General features: G+C 54.8%; 2 protein-coding genes and 1 long non-coding RNA gene across 57 annotated transcripts in view; 2 read left to right on the forward strand and 1 right to left on the reverse strand.

Annotated features, from left to right (window-relative positions):
- Window positions 1-8,354, forward strand: part of ABLIM3 (actin binding LIM protein family member 3) — a 128,618-nt gene extending 120,264 nt beyond the window's left edge. For 25 of the 50 annotated variants that reach the window (XR_014839081.1, XR_014839085.1, XR_014839092.1 and 22 more), the window contains 2 exons: window positions 962-1,042; window positions 6,327-8,354. Coding sequence is in view for 23 of the 50 variants with exons in the window: in XM_085015036.1 (XP_084871162.1) it covers window positions 962-1,042; window positions 6,327-6,440 (195 nt within the window). In the remaining 27 variants the exon portion in view is untranslated. Of the gene's footprint in view, window positions 1-331; window positions 4,081-5,097 lie in introns of those variants that run through there. The other 25 variants (XR_014839080.1, XR_014839073.1, XR_014839067.1 and 22 more) reach the window with 3 other exon arrangements.
- Window positions 1-13,515, reverse strand: part of LOC106509605 (uncharacterized) — a 126,443-nt gene that overhangs the window by 23,988 nt on the left and 88,940 nt on the right. The window lies entirely within an intron of this gene.
- LOC146405830 (uncharacterized) lies at window positions 8,489-13,358 on the forward strand. Its single transcript, XR_014839144.1, has 2 exons — window positions 8,489-8,611; window positions 8,712-13,358. It is a non-coding gene; the product is annotated as an uncharacterized LOC146405830 (long non-coding RNA).

The raw sequence follows: 13,515 nt of genomic DNA on the forward strand, positions 1-13,515 counted from the left end.
GGCTCCTCCCTCCATCCTCCCCAGACCATCTGTCCCATCGCATCGGGGCTCCCAGAGCCCCTGCCGAGAGCTCCCCGCCCGGTACTGCTGGGCTGGCGGCGCCTGCCAGCCCAGGGCGCCCTGTTGCGCCAAACCTCCGCGAGCCTCGTGTCCCCTGCCAGTGCTGCTCTCCCGCCACCTCTGCCAGGGCCTCAGAGCAGGCTCGGGCGGGACGGCAGGCCCACATCCAAGCCGAGGATCCCCCAGACGTCAGGGGTCCCGCCCCTGAGCTTGGCCGCCTCAGACTCTTGTTTCTACTCTAAATCTCTCAAAAGTCATGTTTCCCCTAAAGACGCATCTCGGGATCAGCGCGACCCCCGCTCCCCACTGTGTTCCCCGCAGCCTCGACAAGGACAGGGCTGCTGGCACGGGGGCCAGTGCTGCGATGCAAGCCAAGACTGATGGTTTCCACTCTGTCTCCTTTCTCCCAACAGAGTACAAGGTAAAGAAGATACGTAGGCCCCGAGGGTCTCTGGGACTTGGGCGTTGCGACCCTGGGGACCGGCAGGAAGATGACAGCACCGCCTGCGCAGGGAAGGGAACGTCAGTGTGTAGCCCCGGGTGCTCGTGGGGCCTGCCCGGTCCCTCCTGGGCCGCGTCCCCGGAATCCGGCCCGCCGTCTCTCGCCTCCTGAAAGCAGCCCGTCCCCTGACCTCGGAGGCTTGCCAGGCGAGGCACCTCCAGTCAGGAGCCTGTGGGCTCACGTTAAGGCCACATGCCACCACGCTCGCCCCTGGCACTGTTTGAGGGCTCCGGGGCCTTGCCTTCGGGGAGACGGTACCTCGAGGCTGTCAGGAGACCCCAGAGAGGACAGACGCAGCCCTCCCTCCAGACGCCACGCTCTGGGCCTTTCTGGATAGAGGCGGGAGCCCACGCGTGGCACACGTCTGACCGCCCCGCAAACGCCCTCCTCTCTCCTTAGATCTACCCGTACGAGCTGCTGCTGGTCACCACGAGAGGAAGAAACCGGCTGCCCAAGGACGTGGACCGGACGCGTTTAGAGGTACATGGGGGAGGGGCAGGAGCCTTTAGGTTAGACGCCGTCCCAGAAATTGCGCAGCTCGGGAGGGGCAGGCAGCACGCCAGGCATGAAGGTTGCACAGCCGGCTGAGAAAGCAGGGTCCAGCCAGTGCTGTTCCGGATGTTCTGGCCGAGCAGGCTTCGGCGGAGGTTCCCGAAGGCATCGGAGGAGCGCTGGACTGGGGCCTGCCCTCAGGGCCTGCCGTCCGTTAGACCAGCAGAAAGGGCACTGGTGTGAGGCAGGGTTTTAGAGAAAATCAGTGCCTGTGAGAGCAGAGAGGGACGGCTCCATGCGAGGGAAGGCACGCGGGCAGGGCTCGAGTCAGGCTCCCCAGCTCCCAGCCTCGATGCTGCCACCCCAGCTGGACAGCTTGGCTGTGTGACAAGGACCTCATCAAACCCTAGTGCTCTCCTCTGTAAAGCGGAGAGATTGCCATGCTTCCCTCCAGGTGCCAGATGACACACGCGAGACGATAGGCGCGGAGCCCTTGCCACAGAGCTTGGCGTGGACGAAGCAGAAATTCTCCACCCAGGTTTCATTGCTGTTGCTCAGAGAACACGCCGGGGCTGGGGGGTTGACACGGCGTCCAGGAAGACGAGGGATGTGGGTGGCTGGCGGTGGGCGGGCCTGCGCGGATGGAGAGGAGGAGCAGAGCGTCCCGAGCAGTGGGGACAGCGTAGGGCAGGGGCAGCGGTGGCCTGGGCGTGGCCTTGGGCTCTTAACCTGCCGCGACCCTCGGTGTGGAGTGCCACCCCTGGTTACACTGGTGCCAGGAGCGCATGCCGCCCTTTCTCCGCCTCTCCCCAGGGACGCCCTTGCCAGCTCGCCAGGCTGCTCGCTCCTGAGGCCCTTCTAGTGAGGCCGGTGCCCCCAAGCCTTCCCCAGGCTGCGTGGCTCGGCTCTCGCTCCAGGCTGCCGGCAGCCCTGTGTCCAGAGCACAAGTCAGCACCTCCCTCCTTTACAACTGTTTTTTCCGCCTCCGTCTGGGTCTGTTTCCGCCGGGGGCTCTGAGGTCATGTCTGCAGAACGAGGGCAGGCCTAGACGAGAGGAGGCTTGGCGCTTCCTGGGACCAGCCTATCAAGCACCCTGACCCGATGCCGAGGGACTTGCCCAGGGCAGAGGGTGGGGGCTGGAGGAGGGGGAGGCAGCTGGGCCAGGAAGCTCCGCAAGTCCTTCCCGCCCCAGGGCAGCCGGGGCGCGGCAGCAGCAGAAACAGCCGTAACCACAGCCTCCTTTGGCTGCATGGCAGCGTCTGCGGGTGCTGAAGGGGACAGCTCCCACGGCCGCTCAGCAGAGCCAGCTTCAGGGATGGACGTGCTCCCGGCCCGGTTCGCCCTGGAGGACTGCGTGCCCCCACCTCTCCAGGACAGCCAGAAGCTCAGAGCAGGGAAAGCAGCCTTCCCTGGGCATCAGAATCACTGAAGGGGCTTTTTAAAAATACCAACCCAGGGCCTCACTCAGGACCAACTAAACCACAATCTGGGGAGGAAGCTCGGGCTTCAGTATTTTTCAGAGGCTCCACGGGCATCTGCTGTACAAGCGGAGCTGAGAACACGGAGCTACACACACTGCCAGCTCCTTGCAGCGGTTCAGGGAGGGCACGGAGGAAGGAAGGCCCTGACCTGTCCTCAAGGGCTCAGAGTATAGATATTTGTTCATTCAACAAATATGCCTTAAAACCTATTATATACGCCAGGTACTGTTCTAGATGCTTGCAGTAGATGCGTGAGTGAAAGAAGGATCCCTGCCCCCTTGGAGCTGGCGTTCTCACGTGAGCACATGGACAGCAGGTGGCACAGATCACGAATGTACCATGTGTACCGTGTGTGCGGTACGGATGCCATATGTGGGAAGGCAGCGAGGCTGGGGTGGGGGGAGAGGGGCAGAGGGACGGGGCTGCGAGTTAAAGGGGCCGAGGCGCCGTTTTAAAAGGGTGCTCAGGGTAGGTCTCCTTGGAAACGTGGCAGCTGAGCAAAGCCCTGAAGCAGGTGGGGGTCAGCCGGCCTCACGCGGGAAGAGGAGCAGCCGCCGCCACCGCCCCAGCCCCAACGCAGGACGGGCCCGCTGCATTGGAGGGCAGCAGGGCCGGGCCCACGAGCCAGGGTGAGGAGGCGAGGAAGCCCCGGGACCGGAGACCAGGGCCTGCTCTGTGCCAGACACATGAAGAGCTCACCGCACTAGTGTCAGGGGCCGAGCGCCGTGCTGGGCCCCAGACCCGCCCCATCTCAGGCCCACTCGCTGTGTCCCGGAGGCAGGTGCTGGGTCGCTCCCACTGTCCAGAGACGAAACTGAGGCTCTGCGAGGTGACATGACATGCCCAAGGTCACACACTCCCATCCGCCCAGCGCTCGAGCCCATGCCCGTATCCTTGGTGCTTTAAAGTCTGTGGCGAACATCAGACGGACAGGGTGCCGTCAGGCGTCTGAGATCTCCGAGGAGAAAGAAGGCTGCAGCCGCCCTGCGCCGGAGGGAGAGAAGGAAAGCTCGAGACGCCCCCCGGGTCCTCCTGCGCCTGCCCGGGTGGCGTCTGCCATTGCTTTACCCTGTGGTGTAGAAAGAACACTTGCGAACCCAGTGAGAAAGCCAGCTGGAGCATCAAGAGGAACGACGACTCGCCCACAAAAAAAGAACAAGCGAGACTGAATTAGCTTCCCCGCAGCCCATGTTGTGGAAGGAGCAGAGAAGCCCTCGTAGCCGCGTGGTTTTCAGCACTCAGTGAAAATCAAACCAACACGGGCGAGTTAGCAGCCCGAACCTCAGAAGGGCACCGTCTACACTGATGGAGCCCGAAGGAGCCTAACCACCACATGTGACGGGTGGACGCTGAATCCTCAAACAGCCACCTCTGTAAAGACACTCTGGCGGCAAACAGAGGGATTTCCTTATCGACCGGTGTGAGGTAATCCCATGGAACTGTGGTCCGTTTTCCATGGGTTTACCCAGGCTGTTGCAGTTCGGCAAGAAAACATCCAGTGTTTTGAGATGCAAACTGCAGGACTGAACTGACAGAGTGACCAGGGTTCACTTTAAGATACTTCGACAGGAGTTCCCCTCGTGGCTCAGTGGTTGATGAATCCGACTGGGGACCATGAGGTTGCGGGTTCGATCCCTGGCCTTGCTCAGTGGGTTAAGGATCTGGCGTTGCCATGAGCTGTGGTGTGGGTTGCAGAGGCGGCTCGGATCCCTTGTGGCTGTGGCTGTGGTGTAGGCCGGCGGCTACAGCTCCGATCCGACCCCTAGCCTGGGAACCCCCATATGCTGTGGGAGCGGCCCAAGAAATGGCAAAAAGAAAAAAAAAAAGATACTTCGACAAAGAAAACAGATGAAGCCAATGTGGCCGACTCTTAACACTCACCGACTCTGGGTGACAGGCGTGGATGGGCAAGGTGCGATTTCCTCTCCTCTGTTTTTGAAAGTTTCGTAAAAGAAAGACCTAAGAAATGTGTAATGGGACTGGCCAGGAGGGACAAGGCGAACACACTGCCCCTGGCGTCGGAAGCCCTGGCCTTTGGTCTCAGCTCCACCACCTGCCTCCGCCCGACCCACGCCCACCGCATTCTCAGACTCTGGGTTTTCTCATCGTTCAACTGCACAGGAGTAATTCCTGGATTCTAGAGCAGCCAGAACTCAATGAGGAAAACGCACAGTTATGAACTACTGAGCATGATACAAATGTGATGCAAGGAACTGGGGGTGGTAACACTAGGTAGTAATTTAAAAAAAAAAAACTCAGAGTCACCAGCAACCAATGATGCCTAACAGAAGTACCGAAGTTACTTTTACCTTCAGTCCTGAAAACGTTAGTTCACAGTGATGGACCAGAAAATTGGCTAATTTTTGTTTGTTTACTTATTGTCTTTTTGTCTTTTCTAGGGCCGCACCTGAGGCACATGGAAGTTCCCAGGCTAGGGGTCCAGTCGGAGCTGTAGCCGCCAACCTACACCAGGGCCACAGCAACTCGGGATCCAAGCCTCATGTGTGACCTACACCACAGCTCACGGCAATGCCGGATCCTTAACCCACTGAACGAGGCCAGGGATCGAACCTGAAACCTCATGGTTCCTAGTCAGATTTGTTAACCACTGAGCCATGACGGGAAGTCCAAAATTGGCTAATTATTATGTGGCTATGTATATAATTCTCATTTACTCTCCTTCACTATCCAATTAGCTTATAATTGCTACCAACAGGTCAGCTCAGTGTTTGCAATAAATTTTTAGGCAGGATATATGCCATCTGTTTCTCTCTTTAAACATAAGAGTTCCCATTGTGACTCAGTAGGAAAAAAATCTGACTATCCATGAGGACGCAGGTTTGATCCCTGGCCTCGCTCAGTGGGTTAAGGATCCGGCATGGCTGTGAGCTGTGGTGTGGGTCGCAGACACGGCTCGGATCCCACGTTGCTGTGACTGTGGTGCAGACCGGCAGCTGTAGCTCCAATTTGACCACTAGCCTGGGAACCTCCATAGGCCATGGATGTGGCAAAGACAAAACAAAAAATTTTTAAAAACATAACTAAATTTTACTTTGAAAAATTGGACACATCCATACAAGTTGCAAGAATAATGAGCATCCATCTACCCTGCACCCAAATGCACCATCGTTTACCTTTTGCCACATTCCAAGTGCCTGTATTTCTAACTTTAAAAGCTTTTGACACTGTATCAACTTTCAAGGCTGCTTGAAGGGAGGCAAAGCTCAGGCAGCAAGGGGTTTAAAAAACCTGCCAAGACATGGAGAACAGTGGTTCACTATGTGGTCTACAAGGAGAGAGACGAAAGGACATTTCAGGGGGTAGAAAAATCTGGACAGTCCTTTTTTCTTGACTGGCCTAAGGAGCAGCCTTCTAGATCATTTTGCAAACGTAGTGAGAGGAAATAGACCCTAAAATCTTGTCTCTGCTTCCTTTTTCTTCCAAAGCAGAGAGCAGTAGCATGAACCCGTGCACGCTCCTGCACACAGAAGGCGAGGAGCAGGGATGCGGGGCGGGGGAGGCCCCCCCAGGATGGGAGGAGAGGTCTCGGGCAGGTGGCGGGGGGCGCTCTCCAGCCGGCCCAGCTGCAGCGGTCCCTCCCAAGAAACAGGCGTCACGCGTTCATCCATTCAGCAGCTATCCACCCCACACCTTGCATGGGTCAGACGCTGTGCCAGGCACACAGCACAGCCGGGGGAAACGTACAGGGACCACGCCTGTCTCCACCTGCCCCCGGCCTCCACCTCGCATCCTCAGGCTCGTCCCTCTCTGTCTGCCCCACCTCCCTGCAGCGCCACCTGTCCCAGGAGGAGTTCTACCAGGTCTTCGGCATGACCATCTCCGAGTTTGACCGGCTGGCCCTCTGGAAGAGGAACGAACTGAAGAAGCAAGCCCGGCTGTTCTAGGCAGAGGCTCTATAAATATATATGCATTTATATACAGATATATGTAAAATCTCTATCCCGAAGCGCGGTATAACCCTCTCTTGTGTAATGGGACACGCTGCCTGCCATGAGACTCCTTTTTCTGTACCATCAGGCAAGCCCACATCAGCGAGCTATTTTTATGCTCCTTACTTTCTCTTTTCTAAGTGCACTGGGGTTGGGAAGGGATTTGAGGGCACTCCCGTCCTTTTACTGGGGAGCTTTTTTATACCAAAACACCTGTCCTGACTTGGGTTCCCCGAGGCCCACCTCTCCCTCCTAACGGAGGTGCCCAAGGGATCTCTCTCCCCCCCGCCGCTTGGCTCCGCTCCCCAGGCTCCAGAGGCCAGGCTGGCCATGCAGTTCTCCCACCTTATTGGCCCCGGGGGGCCCCCTCCTGGGAGGAGCCACAGCATCCGTCCCGAGTCTCTGAGCACCTCTGGGAGCCGGGAAGGGGTTTCTGACCACCCCCACGAGGGCTCACGTGCTCCCTGGGGGTGATGCAGCCCAAAGGGTGGGCCCCACATCGACTCGTTGCAGAAGCAGACCAGCGGCCAGGACCTTGGCCTCCGCTCCCCTTCCCAGTGCCCCGTCCCTTGAGCCTCCCCCCTCTCTCGTCCTAATCTACGACCCCCCCGAGGAGGAGAGAAAGCACTTCCCTTCCCCGCACCGTTACTGCCAGCGGCCCCTGCCCGGCGCCCAGTGGAGAACCGGAGGGAAGGAGCGGGAGGCGGAGCAGAGCGCCCGCTAGAACGGTGATCACCTCTCAGGGCCCCGCTCACTGCTCCCCGAACCTCCTGGCTCTCCCGCCCTGGAGGAGAGGCCCGTGACCGCCGCCTGAAGTCCTCAGCCTTACGACAATCTACGTGCCTGACACCTCACCGCAGGGCTCAGGCTCCCCCCCAGCTCCAGCCGAAGGCCTGGACAGACAGTCACCCCCCAGCTCCAGCCGAAGGCCTGGACAGACAGACACAGCGCCTGGGTCACCGAGGCCGTGTCCTCCATCTGCTGGTGCCTCGGCTCCCGCTGCGGCGCTGGCCACGGGTCCCGGGAGACCCTGCGGAGGAAGGGCCGCCTGCGGGATTCCGAAGTGGAGCGCCGGCCAGACCCTCGTGGGCCTGCTGGCTCCCTCGGCGGCTGCCTTCCCTGCCTCCCTGCCTTCCGGGACGGGGGTGGGCGGTGAACCTTCTCTCCGCCCCTCCCCAACCTGCAGCGGCGCGTTGGCGATGTCTGGTGGGATCTCCTTCTCCCTGGAGATGCCCTGAGTCAGACCACTGAGGTCAAGGAGGAAGAAGCAGAAGTGGCAATTTCGACTCTCAGGGGGCTGCCGACGTGATGTGGCAAATCCAGAACTGACGTCCACCCAACGAACCCTCACTGAGCACCTGTGCTAAGCACCTACTGCATACTGCGCACCGAACGGGGGAGGGAGATGGGTATACCGGGATGATCGCCGTGGGGCCCCGTCCGGGGCACACGCCCTACCAACGGGCATCGTCACACACGTGGTCAAACAGGATGATGTGCGGCAGGAAGTGACAGACAGCGTGGGCAAGTGACATTACTGAGAAGGAGAGCGCTCTGGCTGAGACGGCCTTGGCGCAACGTCCAGAAAGGTCTCTGTTGACGGGGAGGAGGCTGACTTGAAAGGGGGTGGGATGGGGGCCAGAAGGGAGGGTTAACAGGCTCTCATTTAAACTGTCAACCCTCTTGGCAACGTCTCTTTTTGGCCTATGTCTTTCGACTGTCCTGACCCCTTTCGAAATGTCCCCAGCCAGACGCAAGCATTGAAACTGCCTCATTATCACTGGTTGAGAACTTGGCAAAGACAGAAAGGCTTTTGTTACTGTTGCTGGATATGTTCTTTCTCATAAAAGCACATCATTTCACCCCGTACGTGTGTCCTTCTGTCATTTCTAGTGTGAGTCAAAATGAGGGACCTGGGGGGAGGCTGAACGAGGCATATTTTTCAAAGGACAAGGGTCAGAAAGCAGCCAGCCCTGCCTTGGCCTCTGGTTCTGCTTCTGTAGGAAAGCTTGATGCGATAAGCATGACCCAGAGCTGCCCGCACAACACGGGTCCTGCTGGATGGAAGAGGATGCTCCAATAGCAAACAAGGTTCCCTGATCCACCCTCTTCACAGGAGGAGCCAGGTAAGCCAGCCGGCTTCCCAGACGTAGCGAACCAGGAGCGGGGGAAGCGGGGCGCGGGTCCGAGGCCTCGTCCTCCGCCAGAAACCCCCCGGCTCCGCAGGGCTCTCCTCCGACTCAGCCTCCGCTCCTGACAGACACAGAGGGGGGAGGTCGGGACGGCAGAGGGCACCGCCCCCCCCCCCCGGCAGACACGTCAAAAGTACCTCCACACACAGAGGGGTCCCCACAGAAAGCCTCCTGGAAACGGGCAGGAGATCCAGTTGGTACAACGAAAGCTGTAAGATTCCCGCATACGTGGGCAGGACCAAAAAGGAAAAAGGGCCTGGCACCCCGGAACGGGAGCCGCGGAAGAGCAAAAGCCCCTCACCCGGGGAGCCCCCTTCGCCAGCCAGGAGAGGAGCGGGAGCCGCAGCGGCCTGGTCCCCGCTGGAGAGGGTCACGTGTGCCCAGGGGCCGGCAGTCCGGGCAGGACAAGCCCCGCGTCCGAGGCGGCCGCATCATCACTCGTGTCGGCCGCACCCCGCGCTGGGCACGGAGACGCGGGCTCGAGCAGACGATTCGGGCGGAAGGACTCGGCTCGTGGGTGGAGAGGGCTCAGCGGGCCTGGAGGGGGGGGGGGGCGTGCAAGGGCAGCGCCCGGGGCCACCGTAAGAACCACGGTCACAGTGCTCACGGAGAGACGTGGCCCCCCCTGGCGGCGGCTCTGTGAGCCCGGACGTGCTGGCCGGGGCTGGCAGCACAGCAGACGGTCAGGTTGCCACAGCAACGGAAGGTCCAGGCGCAGGTCCAGCCTCAATGGACTGTGTGGGTGAGCACAGCAGGTGGCAGAGCATCACAGGACCGCAGTCCCTGGCAGCAGCCCCGGGGAGGGGTACGCAGTGGTTCTGTTCCCAGCGGGAGTGCCCCAGTTCTGCCTACCTGACCTCACAGCTTGGAGCCAGATCTGGGTAGGACAAGCTCTGGAAGAACCCTGTCACAGAGGCAGCCCAGGGCCTAGTGGCAGCACAGCCACCTCCATCCCTGCAGCCACAATGCCCCAGCCCCCAGCACCCACCTAACACCAGGTCTCAGACAAACACAACAGGGAAGGGACCTGAGCTTGGGCTGCTTCTGGGCAAAGCTGAGGACACCTGCACAGGTGGCACGTAGGTTCGCTGTGGCCACACAGGCATCACTTTCTCTGGCACACTCACCTCGGTGGGGACAGAGCACACACTGAAGGGCAAGGGAGCCTCATCGAACCCCACCTTCAGAGCTCTCATGCCAACAGCAGGGGAGCAGACCCCACCCCTGACAGGGCTGTGACAGCCTCAGGACAAAGAGGAAGCCCTGCCCAACGTCCAGGGCAGGTTCCCCACAACTGCGCCCCCTATCAGGGGATGACGGCCAGCACACTCTAAAGAAAGACAGGCCTGACAACCATGCCGAAAACACGGCACCCGCCCACTGCACACAGAGACGCTTCTGCATAAAAACAGCCCTGCAAGACCTCAGTAGATGCGTCTTTCTCCTCAACACACAGAGATAAATTTAAGTAAAGTGAAAAAGCATGGTAACTACTCCCAAATGAAAGGCTAAGAGAGATGCCCTGCCAGAACAGACCGTAGAGCAGGCCTCTGTGGTCTACTAGACCTCAGATTCAAAGAGGAGGTTATAAAACACTAAGGGAATTAAGAGTATCAGTAGACACGCAAATCATCACACCAGCAACTGCCACACTGTAAACCCGCTGCACTCAACCACTCTTGAAAAATGGGGGGGAAAGAACAATAGCAGGTAAATGCAGACCACGGTTAAGGAACTGAAACTGTAAAGAGGAACCAGTCAAAACCGGACAAATCCACTCCTGAGGTAAAAACAGGTCAAGGCATCAAGAGCAGACTAGATAACGCAGAAGAGCGAGTGAGGGGTCTGGCAGACAGAACATGGGAAATCACCCAACCAGAACAACAGAGACACAAACTTGAAAAGTGAAGGCAACATACAACAGGATCATATAAAGCACATCAGCCTGCTCGTGACGGGGCTGCAGAAGGAGAAAGAGAAATGCGGATTGAAAACGCCCTTGAAGAAATTACGGCTGGAAACTTCCAAAACCTAAAGGAGGAAATGGATATCCAGGTACAGGAAGCACAGAGGTTCCCCCAAACAAGGGGAATCCAAACACACCCACACCAAGCACATCACTTTAAAATGGCAAAATTTAAAGGGAAGATCCGAAAGGCACAAAGCAAAAAATAAGAGTCCATTACAAGGGAACTCCCAGAGGCTATCTGCTGACTTCTCTACGGAAACTTTGCAAGCCAAAAACATATCAAAATATATTTGATATATTCAAATCCTGAAAGGGAAAATTTGCAACCAAGACACTCTTTCCAGAATGATTATTTACAAGAGAAGGAGAAAGGGATTCCCACACTGGCTCAGCAGGTTAAGAACCTGACACTGTCTCTGAAGATGCAGTTCAATCCCTGGCCTCACTCAGTGAGTTAAGGATCTGACATTGCTGGAAGCTGTGGCACAGGTCACAGATGTGGCTCGGATACAATGTGGCTGTGGCATAGGCCTGCAGCTGCAGCTCCAATTCAATCCCTATCCTGGAAACTGCCATATGCTGCAGATGGGCTGTTTGAAAAAAAAAAAGGAGAGAGACTTTTTCAAAGAAGCAAAAACTGAAAGAATACAGAAATATTAAACATAACCTAAAAGAAATACTGGAAGTTCTTTTCTAAATGGAAAAGAAGCAAGAATCTATAGGAAAGGGAAAAACACAATATCAAAGGGAAATATAAAAGAACTGAAGATCACTTAAATAAGCCAGTACGAACATTAAAAAAAATCACAAAATTTATAAAAGTGATTAAAACTACAATTAACAGCAAATGATAAATATGAAGATGCAAAATAGGACATCGAAATCACAAAATGTGCAGAGGGGAAGTGAAAAAAATGGAGATATGTTAGAGACCCTCCTCTTCTCGTGATTTCGGGTTTTGGTGGTGTATTTGTGTGGGGATAACTTCCTGCCTTTACTGTATGTGTGCCTTTACCAGGGAGCCTTGTTATTTGTAATTTTCTTGTTTCTAGTTGTGGCCTTTTCTTTTCCACCTAGAAAAGTTCCTTTATTATTTGCTGTAAGGCTGGTTTAGTGGTGCTAAATTCTCTTAGCTTTTTTGCTTGTCTGTAAAGCTCTTCATTTCTCCTTCAAATCTGAATGAGAGCCTTGCTGGGTAGCGTCATCTTGGTTGGAGGATTTTTCCTCTCATCACTTTAAGTATATCGTGCCACTCCCTTCTGGCCTGTAGAGTTTCTGCTGAAATAGTGGCTGACATTCTTGTATGTTACTCATTTCTTTTCCCTGGCTGCTTTCGGTATTTTCTCTTTGTCTTTAATTTTGGTCAGTTTGATTAATATGTGCCTCGGGGTGTTCCTTCTTGGGTTTATTTTATATGGTACTCGTTGTGTCCTGGATTTGAGTGATTCCTTCCCCATGTTAGGGACGTGTTGGGCTATTATCTCTTCAGATATTTTCTCTGGCCCCTCCTCTCTCTCTTCTCCTTCTGTCACCCCTATAATATGGATGTTGGTGCATTTAACGTTGTCCCAGAGTTCTCTGAGACGGTTTTCATTCCTTTTCCATCTTTTTTTTTCTTTTCTCTGTAGCATCAGTGATTTCTACCAGTCTGTCTTCCACCTTGCTTGTTCGTTTTTCTGCCTCCTGTATTCTGCTGTTGGTTCCTTCTACTGAATTTGTATTTCATTTATTGTATTTTGCATCTCTACTGACTGCCTGGATGGATGCAAAACAAGACCCATATATATTCTGTCTTTAAGAGACCCACTTCACTTCTAGGGACACATACAAACTGAAAGTGAGAGGATGGAAGATGATACTCTGTGCAAACGGAAATCAAAAGAAAGCTAGAGTAGCAGTACATATCAGACAAAATACACTTTCAAAGAAAGAATGTTACAAGAGACAAAGAAGGACACTACCTATTGATCAAAGGATCAATCCAAAAAGAAGATGTAACAATTGTAGGTATATATGCACCCAACACAGGAGCATCTCAATATATAGGGCAACTGCTAACAGCCATAAAAGGAGAAATCAACGACAGCACAGTCAGAGTGGAGGACGTTAACACCCCACTTATAGCAATGGACAGATCAACCAGACAGTAAATAAATAAGAAAACACAGGCCTTAAATGATGCACTAGACCAGATGGATTTAATTGATATTTATAGAACATTCCATCCAAGAGCAGCAAAATGCACAACATTCTCAAGTGTCCATGGATCATTCTCCAGGATAGATTACATGCTGGCCACAAAGCAAGCCTCAGTAAATTTAAGTAAACTGAAACATCAAGCATCCTTTCCAACCACACTGCTATGAGATTAGAAATCAACCACAAGGGAAAAAAAACTGTAAAAAAAACCCCACAAACATGTGGAAGCTAAACAATGTGTTACTAAACAATGAATGGATCCCTAAAGGCATCAAAAAGGGAATCAAATAATATCCAGAGACAAATGAAAATGAAAATACAATGATCCGAAACCTGTGGGACACAGCAAGAGCAGTTCTAAGAGGGCAGTTGACAGCAACACAAGCCTACCTCAGGAAATAAGAAGCATCTCAAACCACCTAACCTTCCACTACAGCAACTAGAGAAAGAAGAACAAACAAAACACAGAGTTAGGAGAAGGAAAGAAATTATAAAGATCACAGTAAAAATAAATGAAACATAGACAAGGAAAGCAATAGTAAAGATCAATGCAATTGAAAGATAACCAAAATTGACAAATCTTTAGCCAGACTCAGTAAGAAAAAAAGGAAGAGGGCTAAAATCAGTAAAATTAGAAATGGAGAGGTTACAGTGAACGCCACAGAAATAT

The sequence above is a fragment of the Sus scrofa genome, chromosome 2 (assembly GCF_054392235.1).
Source record: "Sus scrofa isolate SSC_HxYL_T2T_F1_AM1 chromosome 2, Sscrofa_HxYL_maternal_Yorkshire_Landrace_v2.0, whole genome shotgun sequence".
Lineage (NCBI taxonomy): Eukaryota > Metazoa > Chordata > Mammalia > Artiodactyla > Suidae > Sus > Sus scrofa.